We start from the raw sequence: 26525 nt of genomic DNA on the forward strand, positions 1-26525 counted from the left end.
ATAAATGAAAAAATCACTTTTCTCAAAGGCCTTAGGATTTAGCTGAGAACTAAATAAATATACCAATGAGTAAAATATGAGGTTAACAAATTAAGTGCCACAAATCCAATTATCATTAGTAATTCAAGTACAGAGAGATTAGATTTTTCTGGATTCTTAAAGAATTAGACTGGACAGGGGACAATAGGGTGCTGGAGATAAGGGAAGAGGTTTAGAGGATAAAGATGGTCCAGAAAGGGACTAGAATGAGCAAAGGCCCAAGGAAGCAACTGTGGGATGTCTTTGGGAAATAAGATTAAGTTATGGAGGAAGACAAGTAATGCTAGAGTGAGTTTATTCTTCACTTAGTAGCAAGCAAAATACAGAAAATACATTGGCCCAGAGATGGGCTGGGCTCTAAAATGGCTGATTCAAGCTCTAATTCAAGGATTAATTAATAGAATGTAGTTTAGGTTGATGGAACAAAAACTAAAGTCACAGGCATGTTACAAAATGAAGGAAAGTTTATTAAAAATTGAGAAAATATATAAGATGGTACACACAGCAAATTTCAAAGTTAAGCTCCTCACTATCTCAATAAGCAGGGAATTTTATTGATGTTTAGGGTATAAACTTCTCCACAAAAGCTCACCAGGTGAACAAAATCTTATATTATCCTCATGGCCCTATCTTGGTCCCCTCAGAGGGGAGGGCCGGGTGGTGTCAAAGACATTGCAGAAGGAACGGAACAGAACCCTTAGGATAAAGTAGTAACTTCTCTCATTCTTCCTTCCCAGACAGTGACACCATCTGATGAGAAGAGCAAGGGGATTATGAGACAGGAAAGACATATAGAGATAAAGCAGAGCAGCATTTTTGACTCTGAGCTAGGAGAGGTCGAAAGGGAAACCAGGGGAGTGCCACTAACAGGGGGCCCATGTTTAAGGGAGTGAGTTTTCTGATCTACTTCTGTGTTGTCTCCTCCCTGCCCCCCTCAGGGAGCAGACAGTCATGGCCAGAGCCTTGATCCAGAGAAAAACCCCATGTGGCTAGAGCAAGGGGGACAGTATAGGGTGAAAAAGAAGCCCCTGTTTTTTCAAAATATCACCTGTGTCCCTGAAAATGGTCAGCTATGCTCCCTTTGGGAGTGAGTTCCCTGCTCTGGTGCCCCTCTCAGATGCTCAAAAACCTCCATGGCTAGCCTTACACACTTTGCTATCTGAAGGAAGTACAGCTGTTCGGGAGGGTATACAGCTTTCAAATAAGTGTTTTCTTTGCATCTGCTTATACCTTACCTGTTTGGACTTTGGCTGCTTTTGAATACCAGGCAGCTTATTTGTGCATTAGGTTAAATTTCCCTATGTTCTCCCTCGTTGGAGTTCCAGTTCTCCTTCTAAGACTTAAGATGTCAGTCAAGAGGTTAAAGTTATCATAATCACCCAAGTGTCAAGGACTGGTGGTAAGAGTAATAGATTCTTGTTGTTTAGTTGCTAAGTCATGTCTGACTCTTTGCAAACCGCAAGGACTGCAGCACGCCAGGCTTCTCTGTCCTTCATGATCTCTTGGAATTTGCTCAAACTCATGTCCATTGATTTGGGGATGCCATCCATCCATCTCCTTCTTTGTCACTCCCTTCTCCTCCTGCCTTCAATATCTCCCAGTATCAGGGTCTTTTCCAATGAACTGGCTCTTTGTATCAGGTGGCCAAAGTGCTGGAGCTTCAGCTTCAGCATCAGTCCTTCTAGGGAATATTAGAGTTGATTTCCTTTAGGAACTCCTAGTTGTCCTAGGGACTCTCAAGAATCTTCATCAGCACAGTTCAAAAGCATCAATTCTTTGGCTCTCAGCCTTTTTTATGGTCTAACTCTCACATTCATATATGACTGCTGCCAAAAACCATAGCTTTGACTGTATGGAGTAGAGTAAGAGTAATAGATAGGCAATAAAAATGAAACTAAAATATTTTAGGAAAAAAAAGGAATGGGGTGGTCCTAAGATGGCAGAGGAATAGGATGGCTGTGAACAGTCTTTCTGTTCACTTTCTCTCCCATAAATTCATTGAAAGATCATGTGAATGCTGAGCAAATACCACAAAACAACTTCTGAACACTGGCAGAGGACACCAGGAAGCCAGAAAAGGCAGCCCATTGTCTTCGAAAGGAGGTAGGACAAAATATAAAAGATAAAAAGAGAGACAAAAGAGTTAGGGATGGAGACCTGTCCCGGGGAGGGAGTCGTAAAAGAGAAGTTTCCAAACACCAGGAAACCCTCTCACCGGGTCTGTGGGGAGTTTTGGAATCTCAGAGGGCAACATAACCAGGAGGAAAAAAATAAATAAGTAAAACCCACAGATTATGCACCTAACTGCAACTCCCAGCAGAGAAGTAGTCCAGATGCTTGTGTCCACCACCAGCAAGCAAGGGCTGAATAGGGAGGTGTGGGCTGCATTGCTTAGGGTAAGGACCGGGCCTGAATGCCCTGAGGGCAATCTGAAGGAGCTAATGTGAGATAGCAACCCAAATCATGGGATAGCCAGAGAGGGGGGAAAAAAAAAAGAGGAAAGAGAGAGAGAAAACTTTGCCTCGAAAAGCTCTAACCTAAGGCACTGCCGGCCCGCTCACAGAACAAAGGACTGACTAAATACCAGGGGAGAGCTAGCCAGCAGCGGACTGGCCCATACCCCGCCGAAGGCAGGGAGGCGGGCAGGCGACAGTCAGAGCCGGAAGGCAAGGGGCATCCTCTACCAAACTGTGAGCAGGCTCCTATTGGTCCTTTAATAATAATAATTGGAACCTTGTGGTCCGGAGTCAACGATAAGAAAGTAAGAGAGAGAAAGAGGGTGATATCCCCTGGTTTACGTGGAAGCCAATAGAGTCCTATTCTTAGGGCTCACGCTGCTGCACGTAGGCACCAGGCGCCCTCTCGAGTGGGTGAAGGCACAGTGTGCCTTCTCGAGAGAGTCTTAGAAGCCCGGGCAACAAAGTGAGCTCAGCGGGCCTCCGTGCTCCAAGGAATTAGCCAGAAATAGAGAGAGAAAGAATAGAAAGAAAGACACAGGGACTCAAGCTCTGATGGAGCAAAGGTGTTTTAATCAACGTGGCGTGTGCATATATACTGCCTTACAAGGTAGTTATTCTCAGCAAAGATAAAGATTAAAATTCCAGACTTAAAAAACATAAGATCCCTATCAAAGAGAGTTGCAAACAATCACCTTTTACCATATGGTTCATAAGAAGGAACAGGGTACTTATCACCATAATGAAAAATGCCTGGATCCCTCAGCCCCGGGAAAGGCATGCCTCTCCTCTTAATTCCTGAATATTCAGGAATTAATAAGGGCCAGAGGGTTCCTGACAGATCCAAAACAGCACACAGGAAGCCTCTTGTTAAATGCTTCCTGACAGGCTCCCAGTTGCTAACCAAGTCTTCCTGGGATCCTGGATGGTTGACATCCGCCAGAAGGGTCACACTGGAGGAGAAACACAGCCCACCTGAGACGGCGCTCCTGTTGCGTACCCAGGAAACCAAGCGGCTGGGATGGGGGAGGTGATAAGACACACCGCACCTGGGGAGATTGTGCTGGCCAAGCACTTGGTCGCCTGAGCTGCTGGGACCTGGGAAGGGCACAAAACGCAGGCCCAACCAAATCTGCACCTCTGTGGAGTACCTGAGGACCTGAACCTGAGTGGCTTAGATCTGGGAAGTGCACGCAACCCAGGGCCTGCCTTAGACAGTGCCCCTGCAGAGCAGCCTGTAGCCCGAGCAGTGTAGACAGGGGAAAGCACACACGCCATGAGTGGGGCGAACACAGTGCGGCCCAGTCACTGCGAGCACTCCTCACACACACCAGTGACATCTGTTTGCAGTGTTCCTTCCTCCCTGCAGCACAACTGAACAAGTGACCCTAAATAAGTGACCACCTTTGTGTCAGGGCAGAAATTAGATACTGAAGAGACTTGCAAACCGAGGAAGCCAAAATAAACAAAGAGGGAACTGCTTTGAAAGTGACAGGTGCAACAGATTAAAACCCTGGAGTTAGCACTGGCTACACTGGAAGGGACATATAGACATTGAAAAGAAGTAAAAGCTGGAACAAGGAACTATCTAAACTGAACTGACCCCACACTGCCCTCAACAGTTCCAGAGAAATTCCTAGATGTATTTTACTATTATCATTTTTTAATTAAAAAAAAATTTTAATTTTTAAGTTATTACTTTTTCATTTTAAAACCTATTACGATGCAAAAAAGAAAAAGACCCTATTTTTAAAGAAATTTCAAATTTTTTTTTTATAACTTTTGCGATTTTGTACTTTTTAAAAATATTGTATTTTTGAGAGCCTAACCTCTATTCTAGATTTTTAATCTTTGCTTTTTGGTATCTGTTATCAGTTCTGTACCTTTAAGAATCCAATCTTCAGTACCCATTTTTACTTAGGAGTGTGATTACTGGCTTGACTGCTCTCTCCCATTTTGATTTTCCTTTCTCTCCCCCAGGTCACCTCTATCTCCTCCCTCCCCCTTCTCTTCTGTACTTAAGACTGTGAATTTCTTTGGGTGTTCTGGGCTGTGGAGAACACTTATGGAACTGATCACAGGCTAGATTGGTCTTTCTCCTTTTGACTCCCCCTCCTCACCTCCTGGTCACCTCAATCTCCTTCCTCCCTCTTCTCTTCCCTATGGAACTCTGTGAACCTCTCTGAGTGTTCCAGACTGTGGAGAGCAAATAGGGAATTGATTACTGGCTAGATTGCTCTCACCCCTTTTGATTCCCCCTCTTCTCCTTCTGGTCACCTCTTTCTCCCTCCTCCCTCTTCTCTTCTCCATGTAACTCTGTGAATCTCTCTGGGTGTCCCCCACTGTGGAGAAACTTTTCACCATTAACCTAGATGTTTTCTCATTGGTGTCATATTGATGGAGAAGTTTTGAGGCTACTGTAAGCATAAGGGTGAAAGCCAAAACTTGAGAACACCAGAAAACTCCCAACTCCAGGGAACATTAATCGACAAGAGCTTATCCAAAAGTCTCCATACCTACACTGAAACCAAGCTCCACCCAAGAGCCAACAACTTTCAGACCAAGACATACCAAGCTAATTCTCCAGCAATGCAGAAAAATAACCCTGAGCATTAAAATACAGGCAGCCAAAAGTCACACCAAACCCCTAGACACCTCAAAACTCACTACTGGACACTCCATTGCACTCCAGAGAGAAGAGATCCAGCTCCACCCACCAGAACACCAACACAAGCTTCCCTAACCAGGAAACCTTGACAAGCCACTCATCCAGCCCCCCCCCCCCCAACAGGGAGGAACCTCCACAATAAAGAGGAACCACAAACTACCAGCATACAGAAAGGCCACCCCAAACACAGCAACCTAAAAAAAGACGAAAAGGCAGAGAAATAGCCAGCAGGTAAAGGAACATGATAAAAGCCCACCAAACAAAACCAAAGAGGAGATATACGGAGTCTACCTGAAAAAGAATTCAGAATAATGATAGTAAAAATGATCCAAAATCTTGAAAACAAAATGGAGATAAATAGTCTGGAGATGAGGATTGAGAAGATGCAAGAAAAGTTTAACAAGGACCTAGAAGAAATAAAAAAGAGTCAACCAATAATGAATAATGCAATAACTGAGATCAAAAGCACTCTGGAGGGAACTAACAGTAGAATACCTGAGGCAGAAGATAGGATAAGTGAGGTGGAAGATAGAATGGTGGAAATAAATGAAGCAGAGAGGAAAAAAGAATCAAAAGAAATGAGGACAACCTTAGAGACCTCTCAGACAATGTTAAATGCCCCAACATTCAAATCATAGGAGTCCCAGAAGAAGAAGACAAAAAGAAAGGCCATGAGAAAATATTTGAGGAGGTAATAGTTGAAAACTTCCCTAAAATGGGGGAAGGAAATAGCCACTCAAGTCCAAGAAACCCAGAGCATCCCAAACAGGATAAACCCAAGGCAAAACACCCCAAGACAAATATTAGTCAAATTAAGGAAGATCAAACACAAAGAACAGATGTTAAAAGCAGCAAGGGAAAAACAACAAATAACTCACAAGCAAATCCCCATAAGGATAACAGCTGATCTTTCAATAGAAACTCTTTAGGTGAGAAGGGAATGGCAGGACATACTTAAAGTGATGAAAGAGAAAAACTGACAACCTAATTTACTGTACCCAGCAAGGATCTCATTCAAATATGAAGGAGAAATCAAAAGCTTTACAGACAAGCAAAAGCTCAGAGAATTCAGCACCACCAAACCAGCTCTTCAACAAATGCTAAAGGACCTTCTCTAGACAGGAAACCCAGGAAAGGTTTATAAACTCAAACCCAAAACAACAAAGCAAATGGCAACGGGATCATACTTATCAAGAATTACCTTAAATGTAAATGGGTTGAATGCCCCAATCAAAAGACAAAGACCAGCTAAATGGATACAAAAACAAGACCCCTATATATGCTGTCTACAAGAGACCCACCTCAAACCTAGGGCCACATACAGACTGAAAGTGAAGGGCTGGAAAAAGATATTTCAGGCAAATGGAGACCAAAAGAAAGCAAAAGTAGCAATATTCTTATCAGATAAAATAACTTTGAAGTAAAGGCTGTGAAAAGAGACAAAGAAGGACACTACATAATGATCAAAGGATCAATCCAAGAAGAAGATATAACAATTATAAATATATGCACCCAACATAGGAGCACCGCAATATGTAAGACAAATGCTACAGGTTGAAGGGGAAATTAACAGTAACACAATAATAGTGGGAGACTTTAATACCCCACTCACACCTATGGATAGATCAACTAAACAGAAAATTAGCAAGGAAACACAAACTTTAAATGATACAATGGACCAGTGAGACCTAATTGATATCTATAGGACATTTCACCCCAAAACAATGAATTTCACCCTTTTCTCAAGTGTACACGGAACCTTCTCCAGGACAGATCACATTATGGGCCATAAATCTAGCCTTGGTAAATAAAAAAAAAACTGAAGTCATCTCAAGCATCTTTTGTGATCACAATGTAGTAAGATTAGATGTCAATTACAGGAAAAAAACTATTAAAAATACAAACATATGGAGGCTAAACAACATACTTCTGAATAACCAACAAATCACAGAAGAAAACAAAAAAGAAATCAAAATATGCATAGAAACAAGTGAAAATGAAAACACAACAATCCAAAACCTATGGGATTCAGTAGAAGTAGTGCTAAGGGGAAGGTTCATAGGAGTACAAGCCTACCTCAAGAAATAGGAGAGAAATCAAATAAATAACCTAACTCTACACCTAAAGCAACTAGAAAAAGAAGAAATTAAGCACCCCAGGGTTAGTAGGAGGAAAGAAATCATAAAAATTAAGGCAGAAATAAATGCAAAAGAAACAAAGGAGACCATAGCCAAAATCAACAAAGCTAAAGTTGGTTCTTTGAGAAGATAAATAAAATACACAAATCATTAGCCAGACTCATCAAAAAAAAGGGGGGGGGGAATCAAATCAACAAAATCAGAAATGAAAAAGGAGAAATCACAACAGACAACACAGAAATACAAAGGATCATAAGAGACTACTTATCAGCAACTGTATGTCAATAAAATGGACAACTTGGAAGAAATGGACAAATTCTTAGAAAAGTATAACTTTCCAAAACTGAACCAGGAAGAAATAGAAAATCTTAACAGACCCAAGACAAGCACAGAAATCGAAATTGTAATCAGAAATCTTTCAACAAACAAAAGCCCGGGACCAGACGGCTTCACAGCTGAATTCTACCAAAAATTTAGAGAAGAGCTAACATCTATCCTACTCAGACTCTTCCAGAAAATTGCAGAGGAAGGTAAACTTCCAAACTCATTCTATGAGGCCACCATCACCCTAATACCAAAACCTGACAAAGATGCCACAAAAAAAGAAAACTACAGGCCAATATCACTGATGAACAGATGCAAAAATCCTTAACAAAATTCTAGCAAACAGAATCCAACAACATATTAAAAAGATCATACATCATGACCAAGTGGGCTTTATCCCAGGGATGCAAGGATTCTTCAATATTTGCAAATCAACCAATGTGACACACTACATTAACAAATTGAAAGATAAAAGCCATATGATTATCTCAATAGATGCAGAGAAAGCCTTTGACAAAATTCAACATCCATTTATGATAAAAACCCTCCAGAAAGCAGGCATAGAAGGAACATACCTCAACATAATAAAAGCCATATATGATAAACCCATAGCAAACATTTTCCTCAATGGTGAAAAATTGAAAGCATTTCCCCTAAAGTCAGGAACAAGACAAGGTTGCCCACTCTCACCACTACTATTCAACATAGTTTTGGAAGTTTTAGCCACAGCAACCAGAGAAGAAGAAGAATCCAGATTGGAAAAGAAGTAAAACTCTGTTTGCACATGACATGATCCTCTAGGTAGAAAACCCTAAAGACTTCACCAGAAAATTACTAGAGCTAATCAACGAATATAGTAAAGTTGCAGGATATAAAATCAACACAGAAATCCCTTGCATTCCTATATACTAACAATGAGAAAACAGAGAAATTAAGGAAACAATTCCATTCACCATTGCAACAAAAAGAATAAAATATTTAGGAAGAAATCTACCTAAAGAAACAAAAGACCTATATGTAGAAAACTATAAAACACTGGTGAAAGAAATCAGGACACAAATAGATGGAGAAATATACCATGTTCATGGATCGGAAGAATCAATATAGTGAAAATGAGTATACTACCCAAAGCAATCTATAGATTCAATGCAAACCCTATCAAGCTACCAACGGTATTCTTCAGAGGAGTAGAACAAATAATTTAACAATTTGTATGGAAATACAAAAAAGCTTGAATAGCCAAAGCAACCTTGAGAAAGAAGAATGGAATTGGAGGAATCAATCTGCCTGACTTCAGGCTATACTACAAAGCAAGTCATCAAGACATGGTACTGATGACAAGACAAGGTATGGTACTGGCACAAAAACAGAAACAGAGATCAATGGAACAAAATAAGAAGTCCAGAGATAAATCCATGCACCTAAGGACACTTTATCTTCAACAAAGGAGGCAAGAATATACAAAGGAGAAAAGACAATCTCTTTTAACAAGTGGTACTGGGAAAACTGGTCAACCACTTGTAAAAGACTGAAACTAGAACACTTTCTAACGCCATACACAAAAATGAACTCAAAATGGATTAAAGATCTAAATGTAAGACCAGAAACTATAAAACTCCTAGAGGAAAACATAGGCAAAACACTCTCTGACGTAAATCACAGCCAGATCCTCTATGACCCACCTCCCATAGTAATGGAAATAAAAGCAAAAATAAACAAATGGGACCTAATTAAGCTTAAAAGCTTTTGCACAATGAAGGAAACTATAAGCAAGGTGAAAAGACTGCCTTCAGGATGGGAGAGAATAATAGCAAATGAAGCAACTGACAAAGAATTAATCTCAAAAAAATACAAGCAATTCCTGCAGCTCAATTACAGAAAAATAGGCGACCCAATCAAAAAATGGGCCAAAGAACTAAACAGACATTTCTCCAAAGAAGACATACAGATGGCTAACAAACACATGAAAAGATGCTCAACATCATTCATTATCAGAGAAATGCAAATCAAAACCACAATGAGGTACCATCTCACGCCGGTCAGAATGGCTGCCATCAAAAAGTCTACAAACAATAAATGTTGGAGAGGGTGCGGAGAAAAAGGAACCCTCTTACACTGTTGGTGGCAATGGAAACTAATACAGCCACTATGGAGAAGAGTGTGGAGAATCCTTAAAAAACTGTAAATAGAACTGCCATACAACTCAGCAATACCACTGCTGGACATACACACCAAGGAAACCAGAATTGAAAGAGCCACGTGTACTCCAATGTTCATCGCAGCACTGTTTACAATAGCCAGGACATGGAAGCAACCTAGATGCCCATCAGCAGATGAATGGATAAGAAAGCTGTGGTACACACACACAATGGAATATTACTCAGCTATTAAAAAGAATGCATTTGAATCAGTTCTAACGAGGTGGATGAAACTGGAGCCTATTATACAGAGCGAAGTAAGTCAGAAAGAAAAACACCAACACAGTACATTAACGTATATATATGGAATTTAGAAAGATGGTAATGATGACCCTATATGCGAGACAGCAAAAGAGACATAGATGTAAAGAACAGACTTTTGGACTCTGTGGGAGAAGGCGAGGGTGGGATGCTTTGAGAGAATAGCATTGAAATATGTATATTATCATATGTGAAATAGATCGCCAGTCCAGGTTGGATGCATGAGACAGTGTTCAGGGCTGATGCACTGGGATGACCCTGAGGGATGAGTTGGGGAGGGAGGAGGGAAGGAGGGTCATGGCTGATTCCTGTGAATGTATGGCAAAAACCACCACAATACTGTAAAGTAATTAGCCTCCAATTAAAATAAATTAAAAAAGAAAAAAAAGTTAAGGAATCATGAAATTAGTCTTCCAACTAAATTGGTTTTCAACACAGATTCTAAATTGTTGACGGGTGAAGAGGCCAGGGAGGAAGTCAAATAGAACAGTACAACCCAGATGCTAACAGCATTGCTTTCCTTAGAAGGTCAAGGCCCCAGTTCTGAGACCCCCCCAGGAGGAAAGGTTCCCTGAATCAAGGGCCCAGGCCTGAGGCCCAGGTATTAAGGGCCTCAAAGCAGCAGAAACCAGGTTGGTTGAGGACAGCCAGCCAAGACTGAGACTTCATGTATAAAAATGTGAAAAGTCGCAGCTTCTACAGTGTCTCCTCCTCCGACTCCTTCTCTGGTGGTTCTCAGCCCTCTGCCCTCCCCAGTCTGACATTTGCTGTCAGTTTTGTGCCACTTCCACAATTCCCTTCTTTTTATTTTTTTTAAATTCGTCTGTGCCAAGTCTTAGTTGCAGAACATGAGATCTTCCACCTTCGTTGTGGCATATACTCTTAGTTGTCGTACATGGGACGTGGTTCTCTGACAGAGATTGAACCTGAGCCCTCTGCATTGGGAGCACAGCGTCTTAGCCAGTGTACCACCAGAGAAATCCCCACAATCCCCTTATTTCTTGAAGCTGAACTGAATTTAATGGGAGGGGGAAAGCTGATCCTTGGTTTCTCTGAAGCCACATATGTTCCTCTGGATCTGAGTGCTGAACTGTATGAAGAGAAGGCAGGAGGGACTCTGGTTGTCTGGATCAGCAATCTCTCTTCTCAGTCTTTCCCCTAGAGACCTATCTTTCCAAGGCATGAACTGACTAAAGGCATTTCCTTCCCCCAGAACCAACCTGTTCTATTTCCCTTCCTTTCTCCTCAATGCACTTACCTTTCTCACCATAAAGAAATCAGTCTGAGAGGACGAAAACTAGATTGAGGAGAAAACAAGCAAAGACACCTTTAGAGAGAGAAAAGGTATTTATTACTATACAAATAGCTATGCATACTGGGGCACTGGCAAACTGCCAAAGAATTTTCCCAAATAACTTTTGCATAGCTGTATTACAGGTATTACTCATCAGTAACACATTCAGGAGAACAAAATTAGAATTCAGAAAACAGAGTCTCTCAGAGCCCCACCAGATTCTGATTCCTTGTTGAAATACTCTATTACAGTGGCTTTGAGCAACTAGCTTTTCTTTTCCCCCAGCTTTTTCAGCTGGTTGCTGAAGGCTGGATCTGATGCTGAGCTGATTGTTAAGATACTAGCTGTCCTGAGGATGAAGATGAGGCCTGTAGATGAAGGACAGCAGCTTTGTTTCTAGGAAAATAGTAGCTGAATAGGGCAGTCAAGGAATACTTTACATCACTTTAAAATCAACTGTACTAAAACTACTAGTTCTTTAGTAATTACTGAAATAATCACTCCAGAGGTGTATGCCTTAATTTCCTTTTACCATATAATAAATCTTTTCAATATTGTTAGTACTTATTACTGTAGAATTATGACGATATACTAAAACTCTTCTGAAACTGTCTGAATTGTGCAAATGTATAAAACCTAACTTCTGTGCTAAGTTTTAATAGTGATTTAAATAAACCCCCACCAAGTGAATTAATTTCAGTAATTGTCTAAGTAAAAGGAGGAAGTTTCTGTATAAGTATAGCACTTGGTAAATTCAGCTTCTTCTAATAATTCTGGACTCAGTATTGTGGTTCAAACAATGCTAACTTACAGCAAGCAGATCACTGGAAGAAAATACTAGTCTAGCAAAACTAGATTATACACTCATGGTCAAAATGAATTTCACACTGCTTAAGAATACACTGAATTGGTTCAGAAATAAAACAGGTCACTTGTTTGCTTGCTTATTTTAGTGAACAGAGTGAAGTTCTTAGAACTAGGCCTTGGTCTGTGGACCTAAAGGATCTCCAGAGAAGTGATGTGAAACAGATTCAACATGAGGGCAAACGGCAATTGTTCAATTAATTTCCCCTCTTCATGTATCTTTTAGCTGTTGCCACGTAGAAATGCTGGGGTGTGTTTATCTCCTTGGATATAAACATGGTAGAAAATGCTTCTTAGTTTTTTCTCATTGAAGTGGGGGCAGAGTGAAAAACATGGCAGAAGAGGACTTGGCCTTGGATTAAAAAATGGCATCAGAAAAATGCAAGACATTTTCCCCTTCTGAGCTGAAAGTGTACACCATTAAGATAATAAAAGGATACATGTAAGTTGGGATGCCTCTTGAGGCCAAGTGTTTCCTAATAAGTCGCTCAGTACCATACCAGTTAAAACCTTTCGTGGCATGTCCAATGCGTGGAAGATGGACACTTGCTGTTGAAAAAAAAAAGTTCATGATGTCGTCATCAAATTGAGTAATGTGTATAAGATATACATAGGAGATGATAGTGTATTCTGAGTCACTTTGCTGTTTCCAATGAATAAAATGTATATAATCTTGGTGAGTGACACTCAAATCATATGATTATTATATGAGGAGTGACTGTAACATGGGAAAACTAATTCTATAGAACACGAGGACCTACATACAGGCTCTGGTAATAAGTAGGTACAATGGGAACAGAATATGATTGATGATTGAGATGTAATTTAAAAAGCAAAGATTCTTTAACAAGTCAATCAGTTCGACAAACTCTGAGACATGCTGGGTTTGGAAACAAAATTAAACTCAGGTCTTTTGGCAGAGAACTGTCTGCTAATGCAGACTGTGACTCTCCGAGAGGGGACAGGATAAAAAGCGTTTCCCAACAGCGTGTGAGCGGTTTACCCCATATCTGGTCCTCTGCTTCCTTGTCTGTAAAATCATGATACAAATACCCAGAGGATGCAGGTGGTCCAGAGACAAAGGATACAAAAGTGATCAAGAAAGGAAAAGGGCTTTGAGAATACAAGATGACGAAAGTGTTACTTGTGTGGGCTCTCATATTGGGGCTTCCCTTCACCACACATACTGAATGGGATCTTGGCATTTCTCACCTCCTTTTAAAAATCACATCCTACGCTTGGAAACAGAAATTCATCTATTCCTGAGCACAAATGGAAGGACTTACCTTTCCTTTTCTTTGCTGCTAAAAATATCTTCTTCAGGGCCTCTTCTAGGGCTGCCATCTTAATGCCAGACAGGACATTGGTGCGATCTCGGTGCTGGGCCACAATCAAGGCCAACTACGAGGAACAATCATTTACTGAGTGGGAGCAGGAGCAGTTTCCAGAGGAGGTGATGGGAGTCAAAGTTTAGCTCCAATAAATTGATGTGGTTTTTTTCACTTACCAAATCTTGCCCTTCGTTTCTTGACTCTTTATCATCAATAGGAAATAAAAGGACACCTCCCAAACTCAAATCTGAGGTAAAACAAAAAGAAGCAACAGAAAGAACATAAAGTTCACTACAGAATGAGACCCCTGAGGAAGGGCTACTCTGAACCGTCCCTATGCTGTGCCTTTTCCAAAGCTACTCAGGTATATGTAACAGTGGTGCCCTATCTTGTTCCTGATATTAAAGGAAAAGTTTTCAGTTATGTGGAATATAATACATGCTGTGGGCTTGCTGTAAATAGCTTTTGGCTCAGTGGTAAAAGAATTGGCCTGCAATGCAGAAGATGCACAGGAGACTGGGGTTTGATCCCTGGGTCAGGAAGATCCCGTAGAGAAGGAAATGGCAATCCACTCCAGTATTCTTGCCTGGAGAATCTCATGGAAGAGGAGCCTGGTGGGCCCCAGGACACAACTTAGCAACTGAACAACGAAACAAAAAACGTACTGAGGTATGTTCCTTCTGTAACCAATCTGCAGAGGGTATGTCATCACGAATTTGTACTCTGTCAGATGCTGTCTCTACATCTATTGAGAGGATCACTTTTATCTTTCATTCTGTTAATGTGATATATAACATTTATTGATTTGTGTATGTTGAACCATCCCTACATCCCAGGGATAATTCCTACTTGGTCATGTGTGTAATCCTTTTAATAAGTTCCTGAATTAGGTCTGCTAATATTTTGTTGAGAACTTTTGCATTGAAGTTATCAAAGATATTGATCTATAGTTTTGTTTTCTTGTAGTGTCATTTGGCTTTGTTACCAGGCTGAAACTGGCCTCATAGAATGAATGAGTTTGGAAAGGTTCCCTCCTCTTCAATTTTTTGGAAGAGTTTGAGAAGGACTGGTGTTGATTCTTCTTGAAATGTTTGGTAGAATCAGCCAGTGAAGCCATCTGGTCCTGAAATTTCCTGTATTGGGAGGTTTTTAATTACTGAGTCAATCTCTTTGCTCATCACTGGTCTGTTCAGATTCTCTAGTTCTTACTGGCTCAGTCCTGACAGTTTGCAGATTCTATAAACTTATCCAATTCTTCCAGGTTACCTAGTTTGGTGGTGTATGATTATCCATAGTAGTCTCTTATGATTCTATGTATTCCTGTAGGGTCAGTTATAATTTCTTTCCTGGTTTTATTTGGGTCTTCTCTTTTTTATTCTCACTAAAGATTTATCAATTTTATCTTTTTGAAAAACTCTTAGTTCTATTAATCTTTTCTATTGTTTTTTTTCTGTCTCTGTTTCATTTATTTCTCCTCTGAACTTGATTTCCTTCCTTCTGCTAGCTTTGGGCTTAATTTGTTCCTCTTTTCTAGTTCCTTAAAGGCTAAAGTTAGGGTGATTATTTGTGATCTTTCTAGTTTCTTAATATTTGCATTTATTGCTGTAAGCCTCCCTCTTAGAACTGTTTCTGCAGGGCCCCATAGGTTTTGGGGTGTTGTGTTTCCATATTTTTTTTGAGATATTCTTTGCTTTCCCTTTAGGTTTATTCTTGACCATTGTTCAGGAGTATACTGTTTAGTTTCCACATCTTACAGATTTTCCAGTTTTCCTCACTTTATTTCTAGTTTCATGCCATTGTGAGCAGAAAAGATTACTTGGTATGATTTCAATTATCTTATTTTGCTAAGACCTGTTTTTTGCCCTATTGTATGATCTATTCTTGAAAATGTTCCATGTGCATTTAGAAGAAGTATATTCTACTGTTGTTGGATAGAATGTTCTATAGATGCTTGTTAGGTCCATTTGGTCTACTGTTTGGTTCAAGCCATCATTTCCTTGTTCATTTTCTGTCTGGATGATTTATGTACTGCTGAGAGTGGGATACTGAAGTCCCCTATTATTATTGTATTGTCTACTTCTCCCCTCATATGTATTAATATTTGCTTAATATATTTAGGTGCACCAATGTTGGGTGCACATATATTTACACTTGTTACAACTTCTTGATGAATTGATCCCTTTATCATTATATACTGACCTTCTTTGTCTCGTTACCATTTTTGGCTTCGAGTCTATTTCGTGTAATACAAATATAACTACTTCTGCTTTCTTTTGGTTTCTACTTGCATGGAATATGTTTTCCCATAATTGGGTCTTGTTTTTTATCCATCTAGACACTCTGTGCCTTTTGACTGATAAATTCAAACAATTTAAAGTAATTATATGTAAGGACTTACTAATGCCACTATGTGCATTCCAGTTGTTTTGTAATTCCACTGTTTCTTTTTCCCTGTTTCTGCCTACCTTTGTAAATAGATTATTTTCCATGGTGGTATGCTCTGGTTCCCTTTTGTCTTTTGTGGATCTGATCTAGGTTTTTACTTTGTGGTTACTATGGGGCTTTACATGAAACATTTTATAGATAGAACAGTGTATTTTAGGAGGACAGCAACTTATAACCAATTGCCTATAAAAGCTCCACCCTTTTATTCCTCCCTTTTATATTATGCATGTCACAATTTACCTCTTAGTATGTTGTGTATTCATTAGCAATTTATAGTAGCTGTAGTTACTTTTACTATTTTCCTTTAAGCTTTATATTATAGTTGAGTGGTTCACAGACCATCTTAACACCAAGTTGGTTTTCTAAATCTTACTGTACATATTTTACCTTTACCAGTGTGTTGTATACTTTGACATGTGCTCATATCACTGATTAGTGCCTTTTCATTTTGACTTGAAGAACTCCTTTCAGCAAGTCTAGTGGTGGTGAACTCCCTCAGCTTTTGTTTGCTGGGAAAGCCTTTATTTCTCCTTCCTAGCTGAAAGATAACTTTGGTGTATAAAGTATTCTTGGTTGGCAATTTTGATCTTTCAATACTTCAAATATGTCATTCTACTCTCAGGACCTGTTTCTGCTCAGAAATCTGCTGATAATCAAATAGGGGTTCCTTTGTACATTACATTCTTTTTTCCCCTAGCTTCCTTTAAGATTTTTTATCATTGAAAGTCTTGGAGAAGGTCTTTTAGCATTGAGATAACAGGGTGACCTATTAGCTTCATGGACATGCATGTTTTGTCTTTCCCCAGATTGGGAAAGTTCTCAGCTACTGTTTCTTAAACTCTTTTCCCCCTTCTCTTTCTAGAAGCCTAATTACTCTGATTTGTGTTTTCTTGATTCAGTCTCATAGCTTACACAGGCTTACTTCACTCTCTTTAAATTTGTTATTTTAAAATTCCTATCTCCCACAAGTCACTTATTCTTTCTTCCATATGGTCTCCCCTGCTATACATGCATGCTCAGTCATGTCCAACTCTTTGTGACCCCATGGATGTTAGCCCACCAGGCTCCTCTGTCCATGGGATATTCCGGGCAAGAATACTAGAATGGATTGCCGTTTCCTACTCCAGAGAATCTTCCCAGCCCAGGGATTGAACCCACGTCTCTTGCATCTTCTGCACTGGCAGGTGGATTCTTTACCACTGCACTACCTGAGAAGCCTACCTTGTTCTCTATTGTATTCTTCATCTCATCCAGTGACTTCTTCAGCTCTACAATTTGTTTGGGTTTTTATTTTATTTTTCCTCTGTAAAATCTGTCTTTTTGGAATTTTTAAATTTCCATTAATTTATGTATAGCAAAATTAATCAATTTTAAGTGTGCAAGTTTGTCACATACACATAGTCATATAACCACTACCATTCAGTTCAAAATAATTTTTAATTTCTCTTATGACCTTTTTCTTTGACCTGTAGATAATTGAGAAAAGTATTGTTTAATTTTCAAATATTTAGAGATTTTCTAGATATCTATGGTTGAATTCTACTTTTATTGTTGTTAAAGAACATACTTTGTGATTTCATTCATTTTTAATTTAATGAGAATTTTTTAATGACCCAGAATATGATTCATCTTGCTGAATGTATATATTTGAAAAGAATGGGCAGTTTGATCATTTGATGGAGTATTAATAGGTAAAGTGAAAGTGAAGTGAAGTCGATCAGTCATGTCCGACTCTTTGCGACTCTATGGACTGTAGCCTACCAGGCTCCTCCCACCATGAGATTCTCCAGGCAGGAATACTGGAGTGGGTTGCCATTTCCTTCTCCATGTTTGGGTTTTTAAAATTTCAATCTCTTTGAAAAGAAGTCACTATGTTAACATATTTTCGTCTTGAATTTATTGAGTTGCTTTTCTGAATCTTTTTGTAATTCACTGAGTTTCTTCATAACTGCTATTCTGAATTCTTTGTCAGTTAGATCACAATATTCTGTGCCTTTGAGCATGGCTGCTGGAGAACTGTCATTTTCTTTCTGTGATGCCATATTTCCTGATTTCATATTCCTGGTACTTATGCTCTGGTGCTTTTGCATTTGAAGTAGCAGACATCTCCTTAACTCAGTGCTCATTACCTTTAGCAGCAGACAGGGTATTATGTTATATAGTATTGGTATCATCTCAGTTTTTCCTGTATGTTTGTGTTCCACTCTTCTTGCTCTGTCTTGTGGCCAAATTTTTAAGCTTTTGTGTATTCTCTGATTTTTACAATTCACCAGGCTGGCTGGATACCGTTTTTCCCAGAAGGTGGAGCTATAGCTCAAGTCTGTGGTTTCTTCCTTGCCTGCCAACATGACCTGTTTTGAGTAGGATCCTGGTCTACCAGAGTTCACTTTCATGGATACACCAGGGAGCCTGCACAGGGAGCTGACATCAGAGCTGAGGGAAGGTGTGGGTTTAACACTTAGCGTGTTGGGATTGCCACACACCTGCAGGGAAATTTTCAGGTACTTGTGCATGAACTTTCTACTGAGCACGTGTCTTTGACATCATTTGAAATTCTTATCTGCCTCTTTCCCAATATCCTTCCTCTGCCCAGGTGGGGAGCTACTACCTTAGTACTCCAGATGCTGGCAGACAGAAACAGGTTTTTCCAGCTGCGTTCCACCTGGTGATGGTAGCTGCCAGAAAAATCAGCCCTTCGCAGTGTTTTCCTTGGCGGGCCAGGGCTGGGGCTGGGAAAGTTTCCCTTACCACCTATGCTGCAAAAAAACTCATATTTTTCTCTTTCCTCCAATGATGTGCCAGATCTCCCTTCAGGAAGGGTGGACTTCAGCAAGTTCCATGTATGAGTACCTGTGAGGGCAGCACTCACCTGTTTTTTCCCCTACTGCAGTGAGAGGGGTCTAGGCAGTTTCACAGGCTCTGCTGGTTCTTGCCTGTATGGAGATTTATCTGTGTCTTACCAGTTACAGTGGTGGGTGAGACTCCACTTGGAGTCTTTTAGAAGACCCACCAAGGCACTTTTGTTCAGGTGGGGATGTCTAATCCATGGGGTGAAAAAGAGGGATTAAAAGCAGGAATGTCTTTTGCTACCATGTCACCCCCTTCACTCCTCAATTTTTATGCTCTTCTACTTCAATTTTTATGCTCTTCTACTCCTCAAACATTGCCTATGAAGTATTCCTGTAGGCACTGGAGAGTGAATGCAAAACCCAGAAGTATCTGGGCTGGGAGCGGGTGGGTCACTATGAACTTAAAATTCCTTTACAAGAGTCTGATGTTTGTTTTAAATTATTCAAATACTGTATTCTACTATACATATTTGTATTTGTATATTTTCCTATCTCATCCAAATCAAATTCTCTACAGAAATGTGTTAATTCTAGACCTTGCATATTTCAGTTTGAACCTATTCTCCTCTCAATCCATCCTGCATACCCCAATCTTTTTAAGTCACTCTAAAATACTGGGCTGGCCAAAAAGGTTGTTCAGGTTTTTCCATATGATGATATAGAAAAACCTGAACAAACTTTTTGGCCAATCCAATATTTGCTCTCCCATGTCATTCTTCTACCCAAATCTCCCATGTCTAGCCATTAGAATGCCATCTCCCTGGACAAGCCATAAGTCATGTGCAGTCTTCTATAATGTGGCCCAAACCTCTCTTCTTTAAAACCTAACTTTATTCTTCAGCCTAAACTTTCTACTCCAGTCTGTCTGGCCTACACACCATTCCCCTAAAATATTCACTGTGTAACTACCTGGGTCATTCAATACCCCATACTGGGAATGGTGGGGTTACAGGAGATACCAAGAAGAATGAGATATGGTTATGGACTCTCCTACCCTTTCTCTCCACCTATTTAATCTTAACCTATCCTTCCAGGCCCAAGATAACTTTCACCACTTCCATCAAGCCCTTCCTGGTAATTCAAACCCACATTTCATCTACCCTGCTATACCCTATTCCAGTCCTCCTTCAGAAAAGAGTGCACACTCCCATCTGTTTCCTTACTGACCACTTACACCTTAACTCTATGCGGCCAGGTTTTACTTTCCACACTTTCTTCAAAATGCTCCAGGGTGATGTGACTGCCCTTGGGGGGAAAATCCAGTGGCCTTTTCCCAGTGCTCATCCTCACTTCAGTGTCTGACACTACAGACCACTTCTTGACACCTCTCCTCCCTTGTACCCCAAAATACTACATTGTCAAGGTTCTCTTATTTTTCTGACAATTCCTTCTTCCCTCTTCTCCTAAATGGAGGTGTGTTCTCTGTTCTGTTCTCTGCCCTCCCATTTCTCCATCCTCTCTCTTTCAGGGTTTTAAACAAGGATCCAAATGGAGACTCCTCAGTCTGTATCTCTAGCTCCAACCTCCCCTGAATTCTCTCCTTTTCAAACTGCCCAGTCAGTATCTAGATTGGGTTAATTATAGCAACACATATTAAGCCCTGTAATGCATTTTAGTAGACAGACCATTCACTCCAAGTCCTTACATCCCTTTCTACGTTAAAGAAGTGAGCAAAAAAACCAATTTCGAAGAAATCTGAAGAGCTCTTCTCTATTGGACAAGATCCTTTAACCTCTCAAGTTCCACAGGAAATAATCACAATAATCATTTTACTCCTCTTGCCACTTTGTGATTTCACACATAAAAAGGAGGTGTCTGGCCCTTTCTCTCTGCCGAGAGAACACCATTCAGCCTTCAAGTTTCCCCAGACAGCTCTGCTTCCGTCTCCAGGGAGTGTTACACCCCAGTCTGTGCTAACTTCATAAAACAACCTCCTTCCTCTCAGCACCCAGCTCCTGTTAGCCCTTCAATGGCATATCTGATTTCTTTCCCACAGGTGTCTGACAGTTCCAGGAGATATTCCCTCAAGAAGAGAGTGTGAACTGGGTAAACAGTGAAATGAACTTCAAGCCAATACTTCAACATGCATGCAGCGATTGACATTTATCAAAATACTTACACGTTCATTATCCTCATTATAGTCCCATGAGGTGGATGGAAAAAGTATTATTTTCAAATTACAAATGAGAAGACAGGTACAGGGAGGGGGAAGGGATTGCCTCAAATTCACGTATCAACTAGTTTTAACTAATGACAGAATTCAGACTCCAACTAGCTCTTCTGACTCCTCATCTAGTGCTTTTTAACACATCTAATGTCCTCTCCCTCTTATTCCATCCTTAACCCTTCTCTCTGCGTTGCTCCTTACCTTTCATTTTCCCAGCCAACTCATATCTTTTTCTTGGCTCAGCAGATCTTGTTTCCAGAGCTGTGAATAAACCACCTCTGCCCCAGCGACCAGAGTCATCTGATAGGAGAAAGAGAAGATTTTCTTCTATAGGAGGCAAAATCAAGTCCACAATTAAAAAAAAAAAAAGGTATGCCAAGTATACTTGATTTTTCAAAGGGCAAAAACAACTATCTAACCTCCAAGCATATTACACACTGGACTTGTCAAGTACGTTTAGGTTTTCTGGAGTATACCTGGCCATCATAATAGAAAAGCATCAAAAGAATCAGTGTTGTGAAAGAGCAGAAGCTCTGTAGTCCTTCTGTAATTCCTGGAAGATGGCTAAGGAAGGATGTAGAGTAGATGTAAAACCAGAAAGAGTTGAAGCATTGATAATACAACAGCTTACAGCTCCCATTTCATAGGTAAGAAAGTGGAAAGGTTAAATGACTTATTCAAGCTGGTACTAACACAGCTGGTTAATACTCTGTATTCAGTCATTCATTCCATCATACTATAAATATTTGTCAGTACTACATGTCAAGAACTCTTTTACGCTCTAGGGTTACACCAGTGGGGGGAGGGGGGAAATCACTGTTCCCATAAAGTTTTGTTTTCTAGTTCAGTGAAAGTATGAAAACTTAAGTGTTAGTCACTTAGTCGTGTCCAACTCTTTGCAGTCTCTTGGACTGCAGCCCATCAGGATCCTCTGTCCATGGAATTCTTCAGGCAAGAATACTAGAATGGGTTGCCATTTCCTATTCCAGGGGATCTTCCTGACCCAGGGATTGAGCCCAAGTCTCCTGCATTCTAGGTAGATTCTTTACAGTCTGGGCCACCAGGGAAGCCCAGTTCAATGAAACACCACGTGATACATTATGTATATATTTGCTTGTTTCATTGAAACAAACAAGCAAATACATACATAATATGGCATGTGGTGATGTGTCATCAAGTAAAGTAAGGTAAGAAAGTAAATAGAGAAAAACAGGGGTGAGTACGGGGTGTGGGAAGTCAGGGGAGACCTCTCTCTGAGATGCAGACATCTGAACAAAGCTTGATGTGGCTAAGTGGGGAAAGAGCATTCCAGGAAGAGGAACTTGCCTGGAAAAAAAAAAGTGCAAAGGTCATGAGGGAAGAACATGTTTAGAGTTCTGTTTTTTCTCAAAGGATTCATTTGGCTTATAGATGTAGCCTCTGTGTGCTCTCTTAAAAAGTTTGTGCAGGGAACAAGGCAGGTATTATCCCATGACACAGATAAGGGAACTGAGGCCTGGAGAAGTTGGATTCGACTCTTACCTTTCTTCTTTACCTGGTTGGGCAACCCTAGTCTCCTGGTTCTAAAGTTCACACTCTTTTTGACCACACAAGGCTGCCCTAAGCCCATTAAGCACCCCTAAGACAGGGTTCTGCCTTGTCTTCCTTCCCCAGTTCTTGGCACCTTAAGGATTGAGGCCCCACCACTTCTACCTACCTACGCAGTGCACAATGACAGCATCCTCCGCCCCAGCCTGGGGGTGGGTGACGTCACCGCTGACATACTTGATGGAGGTTGAGTCTGGGTCCTCATACTCCAGTTGGGCAGAGCTCTCATCTTCCCCGTCCTCTGGTTCGCTCTCCTCAGAAGGCAGACAGAAGGACTGGTAATTGTTGGACTCCCACCAGGCCATCCTTCGAGAAACCAGAGGGCAGAGGAATTAACTGGGCCTATCACCATTTCCCTCGAAGCACATCCTGGGCTGCGATTCACAAACGGTGAGTACCAAGTGAGATGCAATTAGAAACTCACCCTTGTCCTTCTGCCTGTTTGTAAATAAACAAGAAGCCTTACTGATTAGCCTAACTGCCTCCTGACTACACTTCAAAAATGAGCAGCCACCAGATGTCACTGTTTTTAAGAACACGTGACTAAAAGGAACTGTTCAAGTAAACTACTCTTGTCAGACAGCTGCAATCAAGTCCTAAAATGTTCTCGCTTCAGCTGAATGCATCTTCTCTGCCTGAGGCACTCGGGACTGTTCTCTTAAGTAGATGGACTGCTAAGGTGAAAGTTTAATCTTTATAAAAGTATTCTGTTACCAGTGGGAACTATCAGCATTACAGACACTTTCTGCAGTTTTAAAGTGATGTTTGACGGTGGGCTCACTATGCAGTAATGATCCCTTTACCAACTGTGACCTTCAGTTATATTAATAATACCAAAATAACACACACGTACTTTTTCTTATGTTCTGCTTCTTCCTTCTTCTTCCTCTTCTCCTCTAACAGTCTCTTTCTCTTGGCCGCTGCTTCTTGTCTTTTCTTCCTTCTGTCCTCCAGTTCTTCTGGGCTCAGAATCCGCTTCCTTTTGGTGGACCCCTCCACAAGGCCTGGGATAGGAACCTGCAGGAAGAACAAGCTCATAACCAGGGAACTGGGGTCTACCTGTTCCTTCATGAGTCTCATTCATCACCTTGATCAATGTGCTCAATATTTCACCATGGGTGGTGGGAAGTGCTGGCAAGATACTTCAGTTTACACATCTGGTAGGCATGGTAACCAGGATACTATGCTCTAAACTCAACCAAAGCACTGGCATGTCAGTATAGCAATATGTCGTTTTGATTAGTTTCATTAGGAATAAGGTACTTCAGAAAATAACTTGTTTTTTAATCGAAATGCCAATTTAGGTTTAACTAATTTTAATAGAAATATTCCCTAATGTATTTTATCCTTCAGTCTTAAACACAATATTCCAACATCATGATCACCTTAACAATAACTAGCATTTAATGTATCCAGACTAACTGCCAAATGCTATGGACGTTACAAACATCGTTTATGATTGCCATCCATCCTTAATGACATCGGGTCATGACTGTCAGCAGCAGGGTATGGAATTTTGAGGTAAGACAGTGATCCCTTCAAGGGTGGCTTACTATCACCTGCATTAAATGGTAAAATATAACCTCCTTGTTATTATTTTTAGGCCATCTTCTTATACTTTTTTTTCAACAAATAGTTACATTCTTATTTCTTAACAAATCATTCTAAGCATCACTTTCTGTTCATTTTTGTTGAAACTTCGGAAGAATTTATCCTCACATAAATTAACAGTTCTTACACTGCCTTTATTTCGGAGTAACCGGCCCTCTTGACTAGTCTTCTCCAAAAGGGTTTTCTGAAGATTCACCAGTTGCTCAAATGATTCTCTGTCTTCTTTACTAGGCTCCTTAGAATAATCTTTACCTTCAAATAAGTACATGTGGTTTTCTAAAAACATAAAACAGAGAGAGAAATGTTAGATACTAAAGAAAACTAGATTGATTCTAGCCAAAGCAATAAGGAGGGTAAACAAGAGAATGGTATGTATTCTAAATGGGCCAAGAATAGCTTGTGATGAAGGTACTGGATTCCCATCCCACTAATGCTGACGGATTTGGGATCCACCTGGGGATTTCATATATTTACTTTTTAAAGGAGCAAGCATGGTTAAAGCCCTTTTGGTCCATCTTCAGGTGATCTGTAAGTCTCAGTTTGATGCCTGCCAAGTCCTGGATCACTCATCACTCATTCATTCCACACTACTCCCCAGCACAAATCTCACTGACATTAAGATCACCTAACTAAGGGTAACCAACAGCGCATTTTTTTAAAATTACAAACAGACTTTTAATAACCACAAAAATAATCCCTTAGATTTACAACTTTCTTTGTAGAGCTCATGAAGCATCTTCATGACCCTCACCACAGTTTTGGTATGATTAACCAAGAAAAAGAGAAAATTGAGGGCTTCCCTGGGGGCTCCATGGTAAAGAATCCACCTGCCAAAGCAGGAGGCACAGCTTTGATCCTTAGTCCAGAATCAGAGAGTAGCCCTCGCTTGCCACAACTGGAGAAAAGCCTGTTCAGCAACAATGACCCAGCACAACCAAAAATAGATAAAATTATAAAAAAAACAACCCTGAGGTTCAGAGAGTTATTAAGCGCCTCCCCAGTTCAAATTGCTAATAAGTGAAGAAGACAGGATTTTCTGAGTCTGCTGTCAATGTGCTCTTTTCAGTATACAACTGTGTCTATAGAAGGATGGAAAGAGAACAGGCCAGCAAATAGAAACTACAGTAATAACACGAATGGTGATAGTGTGAACTTGAATAGCAGTTTATGCTGTCAGAGCACCTTTACATTTATAATCACGTCTGATTTTTGCAACTGTGTAAAAAGGTAAAGTATACACTACTAGCACCACTTTACAGATGAGGACACAAAGGCTCAAAGAGGTTGGGTAATTTGCCAACATCGTGAATCACATGCTAGAAGTCATAACAAGCCAAGCCTAGTGACCAGAGAGAGGTAAGACAACGATTCTAAATTGAAGCATATTTAACAGCACACGTTACCAAAGAATGTATTTTCACAGCATTATAAAATCAGCTATGAATATAAGTATGTTTTTCCCTAGAGAATACAGAAGCAAAACATTTTCATTCTCAAGAGATCAACTGCTTCACACTTGTACCCAAACCCAACCAGCTGTAATTCTAATTGGCATTTACTAATTAAATCAGCAGGGGGCTTTCAATGAGGTGCTCTATCAACAAGTAGGGAAAAAAGAGCCAAGAAGAGGCAAATACGATCACACATGTAGCTGCATGCGATTCTCAACTTACAAACGTGCTTTAAAAAAAGACCCTGGCATTCATGATAAAAGCCATCCTGCTTTTTAACTTTCGTAGGGGATGCTGTAGTTATGAGTCTTTCATGTTCATCTCTATTCTTTTAACCATGCTCTGTCTTCACTCTGCAGCCAAGAGAAGGTTGGAGACCACAGGCATGGACACTCATCTATATCCTGCCAATGGAACCACCTACCACAGACTAGACCTGTACTCACTGATCAAAGACAAAACTCCAAATTTTAATACAACTGGGAAATCTTTCCTGGCAGCTGGACTGCCTGAAAAAATATATATAATTTTTTTGGGCAGTTAGACTGACTGAAAAATATAATTATCTTTCTGGAAAACAGTGCAATTTTACTTTGTTCTACTAAACATTAGCAAAATAAGCTGAAATTAATCTAGATGAGTGCAGAAATGAGTGCAGGCTTCAGTACTTAATGTAATCAAAATGCAACTTAAAAACATACATCTATTTCTCCTCCCACCTAAAACCTACATGACAGTAAAGGGATTTTTAAAAGATATATTACAGTGGACAAAAAGTTCAACAACTTTTTAGAAAATTGTAAGTGGCTCAAAGGATAACAGAATTAAAAGAACAGTGGAAG

General features: G+C 40.2%; 1 protein-coding gene across 4 annotated transcripts in view; it reads right to left on the bottom strand.

Annotated features, from left to right (window-relative positions):
• Positions 1-542: 542 nt before the first annotated feature.
• The window catches only part of CHD1L (chromodomain helicase DNA binding protein 1 like), a 71243-nt gene continuing 45260 nt past the window's right edge, over positions 543-26525 (bottom strand). For 3 of the 4 annotated variants that reach the window (XM_043458983.1, XM_043458999.1, XM_043459006.1), the window contains 8 exons: positions 24360-24508; positions 23475-23638; positions 22731-22927; positions 21236-21334; positions 13750-13820; positions 13529-13643; positions 12683-12791; positions 11413-11789 (listed from right to left, as the gene is read on the bottom strand). In XM_043458983.1, coding sequence (XP_043314918.1) covers positions 11711-11789; positions 12683-12791; positions 13529-13643; positions 13750-13820; positions 21236-21334; positions 22731-22927; positions 23475-23638; positions 24360-24508 — 983 coding nt within the window. In that variant the 3' untranslated portion in view covers positions 11413-11710. Of the gene's footprint in view, positions 790-11342; positions 11382-11412; positions 11790-12682; positions 12792-13528; positions 13644-13749; positions 13821-21235; positions 21335-22730; positions 22928-23474; positions 23639-24359; positions 24509-26525 lie in introns of those variants that run through there. The other variant, XM_043458992.1, reaches the window with a different exon arrangement.

The sequence above is a fragment of the Cervus canadensis genome, chromosome 2 (genome assembly GCF_019320065.1).
Source record: "Cervus canadensis isolate Bull #8, Minnesota chromosome 2, ASM1932006v1, whole genome shotgun sequence".
NCBI lineage: Eukaryota > Metazoa > Chordata > Mammalia > Artiodactyla > Cervidae > Cervus > Cervus canadensis.